Consider the following 16276-nt stretch of genomic DNA (forward strand, 5'->3'; position numbering starts at 1 on the left):
CTGTTCCTCTAACTGATCTGCTCCTACCCAGATCCAAAGACCTTCTAGGGTCTCTTACAGCTCTGTCTCTACTAGACCTACTAGACATTGCCCTAGGCAATGCTGGAGGATAGGCGCTCGTGCCCTCATCCTCAGGTGGCACTCCAGTCAATCTTGCTGATCGACGAGTTCCCCTCATCCTGTTTTCTGAAAAACAGTACACATAGCACAAACATTAGCATCATATGGTTCATGTGGGCACACATGAACCCGCATCACACATCACATATCATAGCATATCATTAATGCACATGCATATTATCATGGCATTTCACATCATCATGCAAGACAGGACTCCACATCCTATCCTAGTGGACATGATCTTTCCTATTGTGCTTGACCTTCTATAACATTTATGAGCCCGACACTCTAGGTCCGACCATATGAACCTAGGGCTCTGATACCATTCTGTAACGACCCAGAAATCGGACCGCTACCGGTGCTAGGATCCAGATCGGCTTAAGGCCGCCGGGACCCGTAGCAAGCCTGACATCTAACCTGTAAACCTGTATAATCCCATACATGATCAACAACATACATAAAATTTAAAACTTTTCTTTCCATTCATACACCAAACTCAACCTGTGCATGCACTATACATAACATTGATCCCTCTGTGGGATCTCATCAGTGCCCCCAATGGGTGACATAACATATGTTGAGTTGGTTTACATAAACATCATAAAAGTCTCTAAGATCATGTAATAAAAGGGATAACAACAATCTATGGTCAAGCACACCTCTAACATCCATAAACATCATCTCATTACGTATCTATACTGATTAAGACATTACATTACACTTTGATCATGTCCATTGCTAGCTATTACATAACCATGAATTCTTTACTCTATCCGGACTCCTGCTCTATACTGTACCTGCAAGCCTGGGGGTAAAAGGGAGAGGAGTGAGCTAAAAGCCCAGTGAGTTGAACTATAAAACATATTAACACTATGCTCCAATGAGATGCATCATAACACAGACAATTCACATAAGGGTTGGGTGAACTTGTCACCAATTAGTCCAAGCTAACTCTGTGCCAGGCCGTAGCATGGGGTTCTGGTCTTCCTGTCATAACATACATTACTTACCATTATCCCAGGGTCTCCTCTGGGCTCCTGGTCTTCGAGTCCCATAACCGTGCCAGGCCGTAGAATGGGGTCCTGGTCTTTCCTTACTCTGTGCCAGGCCGTAGAATGGGGTCCTGGTCTTCCTGTCATGGACTAATTGGGTCATCCAACATTCACCCACATCAACAATAATCGATGCAATGCGGCATATTCGTGAATACTAATGCAATCATCCTATTGCATAATCATGATGCATGAAACATGATAAAACATTTAATTTCTTAATTTAAAAGATTTAGTTTAGTTTCACTCACCTCTGGCTGACTCTGAAAACACCGAAGCAGCTAGACTCACTGCTGGGGTCCTCGGTTCCTCGGGTCCGAACCTACACAGGTGGACTCAAATGAGGGACCAAACATACCTGAACATATCTCTAAACTACTCCCCAAAAACCCCCTAAAACATCTTGAAACAACCATAGAAAATCATGCAAAGGAGGCCTGGACAGGGCACTTTCGGCGGCAGGTTCGGCGGCCGAAAGTCCCTCCAGAGCCGAAAGTCAGGCAGGTTCGGCGGCACCTTCAGCGGCCGAAACTCCCAGACAGAGACAAAACTCATGCATGTTCGGCGGCAGTTTCGGCGGCCGAAACTGCCAGATAGAGACTAAAGTCTCCTTTCGGGGGCAAGCTTCAGCAGCCGAAAGGCTGCCTCCCCAGCCATGTTCGGCGGCCGAAAGTCCTTCGGCTGCCGAACCTGGTTTCTGCCAAAGGGCAGAAACTTGGCTCCCTTTGCACATTTTGCCTCTAAACTTTCCAAACATGCAACAAACCTATTCTACAACACACAAACACAAGCATACATGTTCCTAGGGGCCTCAAACCATCATAAACCCCATCTACAACACATCAAGCATTCACATTGTTCATGAACATACATATATACCCAAAAACATAACCATAACCTAAACATGCATTCTACCCCCATAGATCTACTTAAAACTTACTTTAAACATGAAATGAGCTTAAGATAGGCTCTTACCTCTTGAAGATCGAGAGAGAGACGACCTAAACTCGAAGTTGGGAGAGATTGGGTTCTTGAACCTCCAAGCTCCAAAAACTTTGCTCAAAAGCTCAAATCTTCAAAACAAAGTTAAAACAAGTGAAAATCTTGAAAGATCTAGAGGAAAAACATCAAAGATTGGTAAGGGGCGGCGGAGAGCTCACCTTGGCCGAAAATGGGAAAAAGCTCGCCCGTTTTCGGCTAAGGGACCCTTTTATAGTGGCTGGCCAGACCACGTTCGGGGGCCGAATGTGCCTCCGCATGCATGCCATGTTCGGCGGCCGAACTTGAGGTTCGGCGGCCGAACCTGGACTTCCCTCACTTATGCCCTTCGGGGGCCTAAAGCACTCCCGAAGTGCATGCATGTTCGGCGGCCAAACCTGAGTTTTCCTCCAATGCTATTTTCATGCAAAAACTCATTTTCTTTCATGCTTAAAACATAACACACATTAAAACATTTTATGAAAACATGGTTTTACCCTTCTAGAGGCTTCCGACATCCGAGATTCCACCGGACGGTAGGAATTCCGATACCGGAGTCTAGCCGGGTATTACAATCAAGCGATAGAGTTGTATGTGAGGTTTTGTGGGTACGTCAACTGCTAGAAAATTTTGGCTTCAATATCTTATATACTTATTAAATTGTAGGGTGATAATCAAGCCGCTATCCATATTGCTTCTCATCCAGTGTTTCATGAGCGAATAAAGTACATAAAGATTTATTATCACTTTGTTCATAAAAAGATTCAAATGAAGATAATCTCAACAGGACATATCAAAACTGGAGAACAATTAGGGAATGTCTTTACTAAAGCACTAAACGGAACTTGGATCGATTATATGTGTAACAAGTTGAGCATAATTGACATATTTGCTCCAACTTGAGGGGAGTGTTATGGGAACTATATATGTACATATATGTGCTCTGCTCAATTGTACGCTTGATTTTAGACTTAATAGTTTGATGTCAAACTTAATTTAAGAATTCAGTTTCCTTTTTTAGCTAGGACTCTTATATGTAAATTTGTACTATTCTTTTATATAAAATATACAAAAAAAATTCAAAGTTTACAATATCAATGGATAACCAGCAATTGTAAATTACTTGTACTTATATTACAACTATTAAAATTCATGTATTTTACTATTACAAAATTAAAATTCATGTATCTTATAATTGCACAATGAAACGTTCGTGCATAGTTAATGAAATTTATTACAAATTAAAATTCATGCATCTTATAATTGCACATTGAGATATTCGTATGTAGTTAATGAAATTTAATTGTAAATCTCAAAGTATTATTAGGATCCATTAGTTTATGAAAAAATATTTTTTTCAAAATAACTTTCCCATACAACACAAGTACTTGGTAAAATTAGTTACTAATAAATATTGTTTAATAAAAAAAATAATTGTCACATATAATAACATAACTTCCTCTTCAATTTTTTTGTAAAAAAATATATGTATATTCCTTTTTCACCTTGATAAAATTATTAATGTAAAATATTTTTGATGTTGCTGAAACTAAATTGATGACGTGACTGAAATGAAGCTATGTTATGATTAAATAAACCTGTGAGAAAGAGAATATGAGATGATGGGTATCTAGGGCAGTTACTCCGATACTCAAGTCAGTAATCTATAAAATATGGAAAATATAGAGAACTTGAGAGTATTTGTATTAAAGAATAGTGTACCTTTGCCTCTGTAATCATTCTCATTTTATACTATAAGAAGATGGAGATAAATATAGTATTTTCTGATAATCCGACAATGATATGGCCGGCTCGTTGGTAGAGAATTTTCGCTGACTAATTGGTCGGGAATCCTGTGATCGTAGGCATGAAGGAGATCTGTTGGATTGTAGCTATTTAACAATAACTTCCTTATGGAGTCTTGCCCTGAAGTTAAGAGGGCAAGTTTGTCCGTCCTGGGTCCGACCTGAGGCCGACCTGTCTTGAAGCACCCAGGTCTTCCTTCTGACGGGTGGGACCATGTATTGGTTTATCAGATCCTTGCCTCGTAGCCCTGTCTTATAGTGATATTTCACTCCCTATTTTGGGTGATTATTGTGTAACATCAAATGTCCCCCAGTTGATCTTTGATTTTTTAGATTCAAAGGTGATAATTGTCTTCATGATCTAGGGCATGTGGCTTGTTTGTCTTGGCTGAGCGCATGATGTCCTTGTTTTTTTCTTACTTGCCCTGCCGACCAGTCATGTCCGAGGATCTTGTTTGGCAAAAATTAGTCCAAGTGATATAGTAATGTCTTAACAGCTTTCGAGCATTTTCTAGCCCTTGCGAGCTCCTTTCCCTCGAGTTTCTAGCCTTTGCAAGCTCCTTTCGCTTGAGCTTCCAGGCATTTTTCTGCTCTGATGGGCTTTCAGGCATTCTCGAGCTTTGGAACATTTTTCCACCTCTGACAAGCTTTCGAGCGTTTTTCTAGCCCTTGCGAGCTCTTTGGCATTTTTCCAGCCGTGATGGGCTTCCAGGCATTCTTCAGCCCTAATGAGCTTTTGGGCATTTAGCCCTTGCAATCTCGTTGGCTTTTTTCTACCTTGACGAGTTTCCGGGCATTCTCCAGCCCTAACGAGCTTTCAAATATTTTTCCTGCCCTCGCAAGCTCCTTGGTCTTTTCCAGCCCTAGCGAGCTTCTGGGCATTTTTCTAGTCTTTGCGATCTCCTTAGCCTTTCCCAGCCTTGACGGTCTTCTGAATATTCTCCAGCCCTAATGAGCTTCCGGGTATTTTTTCAAATCTTGCGAGTTCCTTAGCCTTTTCCAACTTTGATGAACTTTCAGCTATTTTTTAGCCCTTGCAATCTCTTGTGGCCTTTTTCAGACTTGTCTAGTTTTCGGGCATTTTTCTAGCCCTTGCAAGCTCACGAGCATTCTCTAGCCCTTACGGGCATTTCCTACTGATCCTAGCCCTGTCATGTCTTCAGGCTTTCTCTAGCCCTGACGAACCTTTGGGTATCAAATACCTTAAAACTTTTCATAGGGGACTAATACCCAGTTAGTCTGCCTGGCGTATACCCGCCTTGCATCCTAGCATGAAATACCTTAGAAACTTTTTATGAAGCAGGACTAATACCCGATAGGTCGGCCTGGCTTATACCTGTAATACCTGGCTAGACCCCGGCATCGGAATTTCCACTTTTCGGCGGAATCTCGGATGTCGAAATCCTCTAGAAGGGTAGAATATGGTTTTCTAAAGTGTTTTCATGTGTTTTTATGGTTTTATTAAAGAAAGGAATTGAGTTTTGAAAGAAAAAGACCAAGGAAGAAAACCCAGGTTCGGCCGCCCAACCTCAAGTTCGGCCGCCGAACATGGGGAGTTTGCGGAAGCACCTTTGGCCTTCGAAGGTGGTCTGGCCAGCCACCTATAAAAGGCCCCTTGTCCGAAAATGGGCGAGTTTTCTCTCTCTATTTTCGAGCATAGGTGAGATTTCGCCCTTCCATGGTCGATTTGTTTTTTTTTTCTTCAATCCCTTCATGTTTTTAATGAGTTTTTACTTGGTTTTGAAGATTTTTGAGCTCAAGATCAAGTTTTGAAGCTTGGAGACCCCCAGAGCTCGTTCCTCCACATCTCCAAGTTTGGGATCACATCTCCTCTCGATCTTCAAGAGGTAAGTGTAGATCCTTCTCTTCTTTCATGTTTTAAGTAAGTTTTAAGAAGGGATTAAGGGTTTTGATTCATGATTAGGTTAATTGTATATTGTTAGGGTTTATGTGTGGTTATTGATAAATGTATGTTTATGTGATGCTTGTTGGGGTTTAGGCTAGTTTTATGCCCCTATATGCTTGAAAATATGTTTATGCATACTTTTGTGTGTGTTGATGTGAGTTGTGAGGCTTTGGGGTGGCTGGATGTGCATGTAAGGCTTGGGTTCTGCCCTTTGGAAGAGCCCAGGTTCGGCCGCCGAAACCAGTTTCGGCCACCGAACCTGCCTGTGGAGGCAGTTTGGCCGCCTAAACCCGCCCCCGAAAGTTTGGACTTTCGGCTCTGGAGGGGAGTTTCGGCTGCCGAACCTGCCCCCAAAAGTGGGTGACTTTCAGCTCTGGAAGGAGTTTCGGCCGCCGAACCCTGCCCTCGAAAGTGCCTGACTTTCGGCTCTGGAGGGACTTTCGGCTGCCGAACTTGCCGCCGAAAGTGCCCTGTCCAGCCTTCCTTTGCATGTTTTCTATGCATGTTTTGGTGATGTTTTAGGGGGTTTTTGGGGAGTTGTTTAGAGTTATGTTAGAGTTTGTTTGGTCCCTCATTTGAGTCCACCTGTGTAGGATCGGACCCGAGGAACCGAGGAGGCCAGCAGTGCTAGCTGTTTCAGAGTCAGTCAGAGGTGAGTAGAACAAAACTACTTTCTATTTTAAAAGTAATTAAACTCCTAAGCATGTTCATGCATCACAATTGCTATGTTTATAGGTTGTTGCATTAGAAATCACGAATATGATGCATTGCATAATTTGCTGTTGATGTGGATGGATATTGGATGATCCATTAGCCCTCGATATAATATGCTATGTTATGATGTGAAAGACCAGGTGTGGCCTACACTACGCCCCTGGCACTATGTAAGAGAAAGTCCGGGTGTGGCCTGCACTACGCCCCCGACATGGTTGGATAATGTTATGATATGTATATGTAAGAGAAAGACCAGGTGTGGCCTGCACTACGCCCCTGGCACAATTGGATTATGCAGAGGGTTATTGGTGACAAATCCATCTGTGATGTGGATTGTTTGTGATGTGATGCATTTCATGATGGCATGTGTTTATAAACAGTTTTGTTGTTCTGCTCACTGGGCTCTTGTAGCTCACCCCTTTTCCCTAACCCCCAGGTTTGCAGGTTCAGGATAGGTCGGGAAGTCGTCAAGGGTAAAAGCTTTGTTCATGTAATAGATTAGTAGTGGACATGATATGTGAAATAATGTAATGTAATGTAATGTAATGTAAGGTATTTGTATAGTGATGTAATGAGGATTAGAATTGTGCTTGGCCCTAATGTATGGTTAATCCCTTTTTGTACATGATCTATATGAAATGTTTTAATGCTGAATTATGTTGAACCAGGCTTGACATATGATATGTGACCCAACTAGAGCATTTGATGAGGGCTCTAGTATGGGGTTTGTATGTTTTCAGTTTTAGCGCATGCACAGGTCAAGCTTGGTGTACGAAAAAGTTTAAGTTTTTATGGAAATGTATGATCATGTATGGGATTTATCAGGTATGACAGGATGTATAGTAGGCTTGCTACGGGTCCCGGCGACCTTAAGTAGATCTGGATCCTAGCGCCAGTAGCGGTCCGGTTTCCGGGTCGTTATAATACCCGTCTTGCAGCCTGGCATCAAATCCCTTGTTATGCGGAGCCCATGCTTGGATGGCCTTGTTGCCTTTTATGAATTTGTTTCCGCGGATCAATGCCCAGATTATATGCAGAACCCATATCCAGATGGCCTTATGGCCTTTTATGAATTTGTTTTCGCGGACCAACGAAAGGATTATATGCGGGACCCATATCCGGATGGCCTGACAATTGTCTTATGGTCTTTGTTCTTGTTTCCATGCTTTCGTCCATCCCATGATTCTGAAAAAAAAAAAAAAAAAAGCTTGAAAAATGCATCTTAGTTTTATAACGTTTCCATAAATCATAAATATTTCTCCAATGATAAAATAAAAGATTCAGTCGTCTGATTTTGACCAATTTCAAAACTTAGAGTTTGACTCAGGAGTTGGACATCTGTGATATTCTTCTTATTGTCACCCCTATTAACCCTCAGTCCTCTTGCAATCATATGAATAACTCCCCACAGGTTCACTGTCAGGGGTGGCTTCGGGAATTGTTATGTCGAGCTCAGACCTCTTATTTTTTCTACTCTTTCTAGTGAACTTTTGAAGTATATTGTTTCCTACTAACCTTTCGATCTCGTCTTTCAATTGTCGGCACTCCTCCGTTACATGTCCATGGTCTTCATGAAAATGGTAGTACCTGGTCCTGTCTCGTTTTTCGACTTTCTTAGGGTTGAGTTTGAGGAGTCACTTGATCTTCTTGTCATTTTTCCTAATCCACATTACAATATGCGTTCGCAAGTCATTCAATGCGGTATATTTCTAATACTTACCTCGGCCATTCCTTCTTCAGGAGACCGGGTAACTTTTATAGTCTCCCTCATACCCTTACTTCTCCAGCTTTTGGCCTTGCTGCTCACCCGTCCTTTTATCCTCTTTCCATCCTTCTTTGTACCTTTGGGCAGCCTGTACTAGCTTCCAGCCTACGTCCTTGGAAACATCATCTGATGGCTCCTCTTCTTCGAACTTGTCATTCCCTTTGGACTGAGTCTGGATCGCCTCTGTCTGAGTACTTAAGGTCTCTATGGAAACTTCCTCTCTCCCCCTGGGAGCCATAAGTGACACCTCTTCTCGAGTTTTGTATTGTTCGAAAATAACCTACAACCTTTCGACATATTGTAGTATTTGCTCGATACTCAGATTGTTGAAATTTGTCTCGTTGACTATAGGAGTTGTGTTTTGTCCACTGCCAGGAGTAGAAGAAATGATAGTATTCTCATCAGTAGCAACTTTAGCAACACCTTGTGCATTGTCGGTCATTTCTAAAAATAAAATAGAGATTTCTCTTTTTAAAAAAAAAGGATAAGAGACCAACTTTAATTCAAATGAACAGACAGAATTCAATGAATTTTCCGGCAACGGAACCAAATGATATTGCTGAAACCAAATTGATGATGTGACTGAAATAAAGCTGTACTTGTGATTGGCTAAACCTGCGAGAAAGAGAATGTGAGATTGTGGATGTCTATAGTAGCTATTTCGACACTCAAGTCAGTAATATAAAGAATGACGGAAATATAGAGAACTTGAAAATATTTGTGTTGGAAAATAGCGCACCTCTGCCTATACGATCATTTTCCTTTTATATTGTAAAAATATGATAAATATAGTATTTTCTAATAATCCAGTGATAATGTGAGCGACTTGTTAGTAGGAGATTTTCGCCGATTAATTAATCAAAAATCCCGTAATCATAGGCGTGAAAAAAATATGCTAAATTGCAACGGTTTAACAATAATTTTCTTATACAACCTTACCTTGAAATTGAAAGGGCAAATCTATTTATCCCGAGTCTGACCTATCTTAAAACGTTCGAGTCTTCTTATAAAAGAATCCACGTGTTAATTTGACAAGTATTACATAACCCTGTCTTATAAAACAACTCACTGTCCACTAAGTAATTATTGTGTAATATTAGTTTTTATAATAAAAAATTAATTTAATTTAAAAATATCTTTTAAAAAAAACATTTTTGCCCTTTTAAGGGTCATTTCTTTTGAAAATCTCATTATATCACCGATAAACATTTTAATGCATATCTTACTGACATTTTTTTAATTATTTCAATCAAAAATATATTATTTCGTACCTCAATGTTACAGGCTTTAAAATTCGAAAGAAAGAAACCTCAAACGTACCTCCCGTTTTCTGGTGCTTGTATCCAAAACAGAGACGATGTGACAAAAATAAAAGCAGTAAAATTATGATAATAAATACATAAATCCACGAACCAAAGAATCCAACTTGCGTAAAACACAAGAAATAATTTTTTTTTTAAAAAAAAAAAAAAGAAAAAAGAAGTAACATGGAAGAGTTGATCTATTGTATTGGAAAATAAAGCCACCAAGAATTCGCTAACCATTGTACAAACTCACTGCAAATATGGAAAATTGGGCAAATGTCAATCCACACAACATATTTTTAAACACAGCCAAGTGTCTTTAGATTAGATCAGCAACATTCATTGGCATTTCATCGATCTGGGTACTGTAGTACTGCTCTATATCTCTCAATATCTTGATATCATCACTTTTCACGAAATTTATCGCAACTCCCTGAAAACAACCAGCAAAACGATATTTCATTCACAACAATTTCTATACCACCAGCTACCATTTATAGCCGTCAAAGCAGAATGAGCATCTGTTAGGCATATTGCATCTCAAGTGCCAATTTAATAGGGCAGAACTAGAAAATGTGAATACCAACAAATTATACTTTTGGACAGGATCAGGCTCTCAGACGAGAAATTATAATCTTAATAATAGTAGAAGAAATCATCTTGCACATGATGAAATTAGAACTAAAATTAGACAGGGAAAAGGATGAAAATACAAAGTGCATACCTTGCGTCCAAAACGACCTGAACGACCAATCCGATGGATGTAAAGCTCTCGATTGTTTGGTAGGTCATAATTGATCACCAAAGAGACCTGAGATGCAAATAAGCAGACAAGAAAATAAAATAAAATAACCAAACCAACAAATACCATTGGATGCCTTAACACATACAACTGGACATATTCATACCAAGGAGACAATAAGCTCACCAGGAGAGAGGAGAAAAAAAAAAAGGGAAGAGAGCACACTGCAATCATATGCTTTCAGTCGAGATGCAGATTCATTGATGTGAGCATTTACAAGTTACCATAGAATGTGAGAATGCGTATGCAATAGTAAAATTACAAGATAATTATGCAAGCAGCTGAGAAAAAAGCCATATTCAAGATATGATCTTTGTGCTTTACTAGGAAATTTTAATAACAGCATAACTATTCAAACACCATGCTTTATTATGAAAATTAATAAGGAAACTATTCAAGCAGTTGAGAAAAAACCAAATTCAAGATATGACCTTTGTGCTTTACTAGGAAAACAATCTGATAATTTCACCTATCTTTCCTTTCCCTTTCATAGAAGGTGAAATAAAATAACATATACAATGCAGATCCACTGGACCGCTACAAAAAGATTCTATGAATAAACAAAAACCAACAAGCCTTAACCCCAAACTAGTTCGAGTCAGCAGTGCGGATCCTTTTTGTCGCCATTCAGTACCATGTTCAGTACAAGCTATATGAATAAAGTTTTCCCAAATAATTATCAAAATACAACCAACCCTGTCTGGTGCCATGACAGTTAGTGAGAGATTCTTTCATTATTTTAATCGATCATTGCAATTGAATTCTGTTCTAGAAAATACACATGCTCCAAGCGAAAAAAACCAAATAAACATCATGCCATTGAAGTCCATACTCCCTTTTTCACTACTGTGAAAATGACTTTAGTAGTCAATACATAAAATGGTTATATCTACATAAGGTCAGGCATCAGCCTTCACATTAGAAATATAACACAAGAGTATCTATATCTTAATATTTATTACTCTTCTTCAGCTTTTTCGAAACAGAAACATCATGTATGAGAAATAATTGTTTTCAACAAATATATTAATGAAGAAATCAAAAACAAGGAACTTGCCTGTTGAACATCAAGCCCTCGGGCCCAAACATCAGTAGTTATCAGGACACGGGTTGTACCAGAGCGGAACTCTGACATAATTGCATCTCTCTCCCTTTGAGGCATGTCACCATGCATTGATGAGACTGTGAAGTTATTGCTCCGCATTTTCTCAGTTAGCCAATCCACCTGACCAAGGTAATGCACTTGCACATGCATAAGGACGACAAATTCACAACAGTTCTAAATTAATGTGGCCCAAGTCTAATATTTAGAATCCCTTCACCTTTAAATAAACACAACTAAACCCAGATAATCACTTCGTTAATTCCACCCAGTTTATCAATAAATTTTAAGAAAGAGCTAACATCAATTCCTTTCTACCACTTCCCTCCAGCTCATTTTAAATACAATACTACCTTGCTTATCTCCTACCATTTCAACTAAGCCTTTGGCTAACCAAAGAACAAGACTCTTTAGGAAATCATTATATTTGGAACTCTGGCCAAAAAGGTCTAATTTCCTTGTTATTCAGTCCACTTTTAATATAGACAGATATAACACGCATCAATTTATAATTTTCATATTTGAAGCCGAAACAAGGATTTTGAAACCAGGCAAAATTGCCTCCTTCATCCATGTTTTGAAGATGCTATAATCAATGTAATATCAATAGCCTGATTATGAAAAAGTATATGTGTGTGTATATATATACTAGCTACCACTTATCTTCCTAAACTGTTTAAGAGTCTCACAAGTCGGAAGTTGTGTAGACATAAGCCATTCAGCCTCAGCCAAATTTTTAGGCAACCCATACACTATGATGATTAGGTAGCAATATATCATCCAAACAAAAAGAGAAGAAGAATTACAGTCTTTACTTGCATCATTTTGGATGCTATATGAAGTTTTGTATTATGTTGATAGAGCTTAAAATTTTAAATAATAAACCTTGCCAAAGTCAAAAGTTTCAATTTTCAGGCACAAATAAGATATAGACAATAAACACGGTATATTCACTTCATTGTAACAATCAACTATGAGACGGCAGAATGAATGATCAGTGACAGTGTTACCTTCCGTTTTGTGTTGCAGAAAATCACAGCTTGGGTGATGGTAAGAGTATCATAAAGATCGCAGAGAGTATCAAATTTCCACTCTTCCCTTTCAACTGCAACGAAAAATTGTTTGATTCCCTATCATAATAGAAACACAAAAAACGATAAGCTCCCATCAAACTCCAGTATTGTATTTCTTGCAAACTCATTTACAGCTCAAACAAATACTCACTTCTAATGTCAATTCATCACGTTTCACAAGAATCTTAACAGGGTCTGTCATGAACTTGCTCGTCATCTCCAAAATTTCATTAGGAAGAGTAGCAGAAATCAAGACAACCTACAAAAATATAAAAAATTTAGGACCATAATATATCCTTGAAGTAAAATATAATCTTGTCTCATTTAAGCATCACTCATGAAAATAAAACAATTCCATGTATTTAGAGCAACAGATGCACTAGAACTGAAAATCACATAAGATATCTATGGTACGTTGAACACCTGAAGCTCTGGGGGAAGATATCTATACACATCATAAATTTGATCCTTGAAACCTCTGCTCAGCATCTCATCAGACTCATCCTACATGATGACAGAAAGAAAATAATAATAATAGCTCAAAACATCAGGTCTAGCGGAGGTATTTCTGTAGGAATACTAATTAAGTGAACACTGAACCCCAACTTCCAAATACATAATAAAAAAGCAAAAGCAAGAACATATAAATGCATAATCCAAAATCATCAACTCACAAGAACTAATAACCTAATGGCTCTAGTGCGTAATGTCCTCCTCTTTATCATGTCACAGACTCTGCCTGGAGTTCCAGACACAACATGAACTCCATACTCTAGCTTTCTGATATCCTCACCAACACTTTTGCCACCAATACATGCATGTGCTTGTATATTGATGTAATCACCAATTGCCAATATTACTTTTTCTGTCTGCGCGGCCAGTTCTCTTGTAGGTGACAATATCAATGCCTGGACCCTGTAGAATAGAACGACCAAGATATAAAACAGACGAAGATAGCCATGTACCACAATTGGCAGAATGCCAATAGCTGCAAGAATAACCCAGTAAAGAAAGCAACAAAAATCTGTCCAAGAGAAAACAATAACATAGGAATAAGATACAATCTTCTTTTGTTTGAAAAAAAAAAGAAAAGAAAAATAAAGTTCGGTAGATTTTCTTTTGAGATGGTGAGCCCATTCCATTACTTTACTTGTGGATCTTAATATCTAAGTTTTACAATTAGTTCAAAATAATATCTAAAATATAATTTCTATGAAAAAAGGGCAACATTTTCCAGACTACAAATTAGAGGAGTATTCGAAAAACAGGGCGCAATATTCTAACAACTCAACGTAGTTGCTTTTGCATAAGTTAAAATTCGAAGAACACACCCTAAGGGGGGAAAGAGAGAGAGATAGAGAGAGAGTCCCATGGATAGAAAAAAGAAAAAAAAAATCTTTGCTTTTCAACGAAATATATATAAAATTAGGGTTTAACCACAAAAAACAATTTTGGCTATCTAAAACCAAGGTTCTAAAAACTGAAGTCCAAAAGTTTTAGAAGGAAAAGAAAAGGCATACAAAATTTTGCCATTAGGGTTATATAAATTCATAAAACATACTCTCTACTAGACGTATCAACGAGTTGGCAAACAGTGAGTGCAATCATGGAGGTCTTGCCGGTACCGGATTGCGCCTGAGCTATCACATCTCGGCCTTTTATTATGGGCATAACTGCCCTCTGCTGGATTGCGGAAGGCTTCTCAAACCCATAGGCATAAATTCCGCGTAGCAGATCGTTCTTTATGCCCATCTCGTCGAAGCTGGTTATAGGTTCTATACCTTCTGTCGTCTCGAAAACCAATTTGTCATCCTCCACAGCGGCTCTTCTGGCACTCCGCCCAGCCGGAACCACGCTTGTCGCCGCCGCGGCCATTGCCTTGCGCCTTGTGAGAGTTAAGAAAATTTTTTTGAATGCGTTTTATGTTCTCACCTTTCTTTTAACCATAAACCTTGCGTCCATGGAACGATTGTTTTTTTTTTTTTTTCTTTTTAAATCACACTTTCGTCGCCGAGTTTGAGCTAATTAAAGGATCCCTACCTGTATTTGAAATTATAATAAGTAGGTTTAAATTATAGGTTTTTTCTCATGATACTCAATAAATATTTTAAATATTTAAAATATTTCTATACACGCTTAAACTTTTAGATTTTTAAAGAAATATCTTATTTTAATAAATTATAATTTAATCATTAAATTTTAATATAATTAATAAATTAATTTTTACATTTTTAAAATGAAATCCCTAAATTTTTTCATACATAATTTATTTAAAATTATTATTTTTTCATTTATTATATATATTAATTTAAAATTAATAATGGTCAAATGTCTGAAAATATAATTTTTCTCATAAAATTTTATAATTTATTTAAAATTATTTTTTTAAAAAATTAAATAAAAAATTATTCTTAAAAATTTTAAAAAATATTTTCATGAATAAAAATTGAAGAATAAAAAATTAAAGATTAGTTGCATTTGATAATTTAAATAAAAATTACTAGAGATCTAACTATTTTTTCAAATAAAAAATAAATGATAAAATATTAAAAAATATAAATTAAAAAAATTAAAATTAAAATTAATAATTATAAAAAATTTTAAATATTTAATTTTAAAATTAAAATAATAATTTATTAATTATCCTAAAATTTATATTTTTTTTTAATTAGAAGAGTAACTAAAATTTCTCAAATTTATTTAAACACGTTTTATGGCACGATTAAATATGCGAGTTTTTAAAATTTATAATTTAAAAATATAATTTAATGGAATGATTAATTTACCTTCATCTATTTAATTCGTTAGATGATTTATCACCTTTTGGTCTTTTGATTTAAAATTATAAATTGTTTCTATTCAGTTATGAAGAAGCAATATGATTTTATTCACAGGTCTGCGAATGATATCGCTCATATTTTAGTAATATCGGCTCATTCTGAGTCAGGTCAAGGAGTTTGGATTTATATCCCTCCTCCTCGTATAGTTTCTGACTTATTGGTATTTCTCTCTTTTTCAAAAAAAAAAAAAGAATATTTTTTATTTTTTAAGTTTTTATTTTCAGGATATATATTTTAAGTTAAAATGGTACTACCACACCTATATAATATTTTAACAGAAATCATTTCCATCAGAGGAACCCATGTAAAGGGCTTCGACTAAGAAACAAATTAATGCATTTAAACCCAATCCAAACCTTGCAATTGATTGGTTGAGTTTCAAATGGATTCGAATCGATTAAAAAAATAAAAATTCAAAATATTTATTATTTATTAAATCGAACGAGATAATAAATAAATTAAATCAAAATGAATAATATATTTTGATATTTATTTTTTTTAATTTTAAGTCAGTTATCAATAAATCTAAATAAGAAAACTTTAAACTCATAATAAAATATACAATAAAAAAACCAATAATTAAACTTTTGATTTAAACTATCAATCAGAATCAAATAATCAACATCAAACTTCACAATAAAGTAGATAAATTTGTTCAATTCTCCTAAACAACTGATTAATAAAATAAAAAAGCCTAAAACCCTAACACTTGCCAAACAAACTTGAAAAGGCCAAATCCCTGAATTAATAGTGCTATGAACGTGTGATGCTAAGAAGAAACCCAAAAGCCCAATTTAAAATTATTCAAATAACTG

General features: G+C 37.0%; 1 protein-coding gene across 1 annotated transcript; it reads right to left on the reverse strand.

The window, feature by feature from the left end:
* Positions 1 to 9823: 9823 nt before the first annotated feature.
* Positions 9824 to 14631, reverse strand: LOC110626770 (eukaryotic initiation factor 4A-3). Its single transcript, XM_021772846.2, has 8 exons — positions 14183 to 14631; positions 13296 to 13536; positions 13045 to 13125; positions 12773 to 12880; positions 12559 to 12678; positions 11504 to 11671; positions 10369 to 10455; positions 9824 to 10077 (listed from the first exon to the last, which is right to left on the reverse strand). The coding sequence occupies exons 1-8, from the start codon at positions 14494 to 14496 to the stop codon at positions 9964 to 9966; spliced, it is 1233 nt and encodes a 410-aa protein (XP_021628538.1). The 5' UTR covers positions 14497 to 14631; the 3' UTR covers positions 9824 to 9963.
* Positions 14632 to 16276: the final 1645 nt, after the last annotated feature.

This window comes from Manihot esculenta, chromosome 11 (genome assembly GCF_001659605.2).
Source record: "Manihot esculenta cultivar AM560-2 chromosome 11, M.esculenta_v8, whole genome shotgun sequence".
NCBI lineage: Eukaryota > Viridiplantae > Streptophyta > Magnoliopsida > Malpighiales > Euphorbiaceae > Manihot > Manihot esculenta.